The sequence below is a fragment of the Leptomonas pyrrhocoris genome (assembly GCF_001293395.1).
Source record: "Leptomonas pyrrhocoris isolate H10 chromosome Unknown, whole genome shotgun sequence".
Lineage (NCBI taxonomy): Eukaryota > Euglenozoa > Kinetoplastea > Trypanosomatida > Trypanosomatidae > Leptomonas > Leptomonas pyrrhocoris.
In genome coordinates this window covers 8,259-9,801 of record NW_015438401.1, presented here as the reverse complement: position 1 = coordinate 9,801, position 1,543 = coordinate 8,259, and the positions used below count along the sequence as shown (strand labels likewise).

Below are 1,543 nucleotides of genomic sequence, written 5' to 3'. Positions count from 1 at the left end.
GGCTACGCGGAGTATCACGAGATGCAGGAGATGTTGAGCTACCTTGAGCGTGACCCGGCCGTCGTCTACTCCGTGGAGTACTCTGCGGAGGACTCCGCCGTGGACCCCGCCGCTTTTGACGCCATGGCGGACACACATCCGCAGGTGGTGATTGTGTGGGGCACGCCCGGACTGCAGACGTATGAGTTTGCGCGAGCGCTCATGCTGGACCCGCGTACGTCATCGGCAGCCATCATGGGCTGCTTTGGCCTACAGAAGACGCTGCACGAAGCCTATACCAGCGTAACCGCTGGAAACGTCCCCACGAAGCACGACTACCAGATCTTCACCAGTGCCACCTCGCGCTCACCGACGGACTACAACACCAATATCACCCACATGGCTCTCTTTCAAAAGGAAATGACCAACTACATCGTGCGCTCTCGTCAGAGTTTCTACAGGCTGCTGAACGGTTCGAGCTCCTCGGACGCACTGAGCAGCTCCGCGGATCTGCTGCGCGCGGCCAAAGCCTTCTTTGCTGGTGATGCCGTTCCCGATCAGCTGATGGTTGCGGGGTGGATGGCTGGCAAGGTGATCCAGCGCACGCTTGAACGGGTCGACTGGATTGCGGACCGTGCCACCTACCAGACCGGGCTGTTTGACCAGAACCGCTTCGTCATCGGAGGCGACGCCGTCTTCGGCGACTACGGCGGCACCTGCGATCCCTTTGCAGCTAAGATGGGTGCGATGTGCAACTGCAACCAGGGCGGCCACGCCGCCTTGCTCGCACGTCTCGTCAACGAGTCTGTCTGGACTGTCTTGGAGGACACCGTCTTCACCTACTCGCAGGCGTTGTGCTATTCCGCGGATGTTGAGCTGCCCAAACCGCTGAGTGTGGTGACTTTTGCCTTGACCGATCACGGGGAGGTTGTGGACCCTGGGGGCCGTATCAGCACCATCGTCCCCCTAACAGCGGAATTCCTGAACACGACGGAGATCTCGCTGAATATGGCCGTCTTGAATGCTTCGACAACGACGCAGCAGGCGGTGCTGGATACGGAGGTGAGCGAGCACACCGTGGACGTGCTGATGGGCCCAGTGGCGGACGATCTTGACGTCGGCGATTTGCTCGTCGTCGCGGCTGTCTTCGCGAACGGGCACCGGACTACTTCGAGGAGGAGCTTTATTGGCTTGATGCCGAACACGGCGCAGGAGATATACATACTGTACTCCAATCTTCCCACCATCGCTGCGGTGACGGGTGTGGCGGCGGAGCTGCACGTTGTGCTGCACGGCTATGACGCCGAGGTCGCGTCGCAGTTGGCGGATGTGCTGAGCAAGACCGCCGACACGTTTGGCTACAGCGACCCGACCATCACCAGCGTGGCGATGGACGATGACGCGACCAGCGCCTTTTCCACCACCGCCGTTAACTTCTTCGCCGGCTTCACCGACGACGATCCATCGACCATCGCGGCTTTCCTCGCCAACAACCCGTCCGCGATCATCGTTTATGACATCAAGTATTTCAGCCGTTGGTATGCTTCGGTCTTGTCTCCTTTTT

At 59.9% G+C, this 1,543-nt stretch overlaps 1 protein-coding gene across 1 annotated transcript in view; it reads left to right on the top strand.

The window, feature by feature from the left end:
* Positions 1-21: 21 nt before the first annotated feature.
* The window catches only part of ABB37_10126 (putative receptor-type adenylate cyclase), a gene marked incomplete at both ends in the record, with an annotated part of 1,671 nt that continues 149 nt past the window's right edge, over positions 22-1,543 (top strand). The window contains one exon of the mRNA XM_015809885.1: positions 22-1,543. This exon is cut by the window's right edge and continues 149 nt beyond it. Coding sequence (XP_015651535.1) covers positions 22-1,543 — 1,522 coding nt within the window.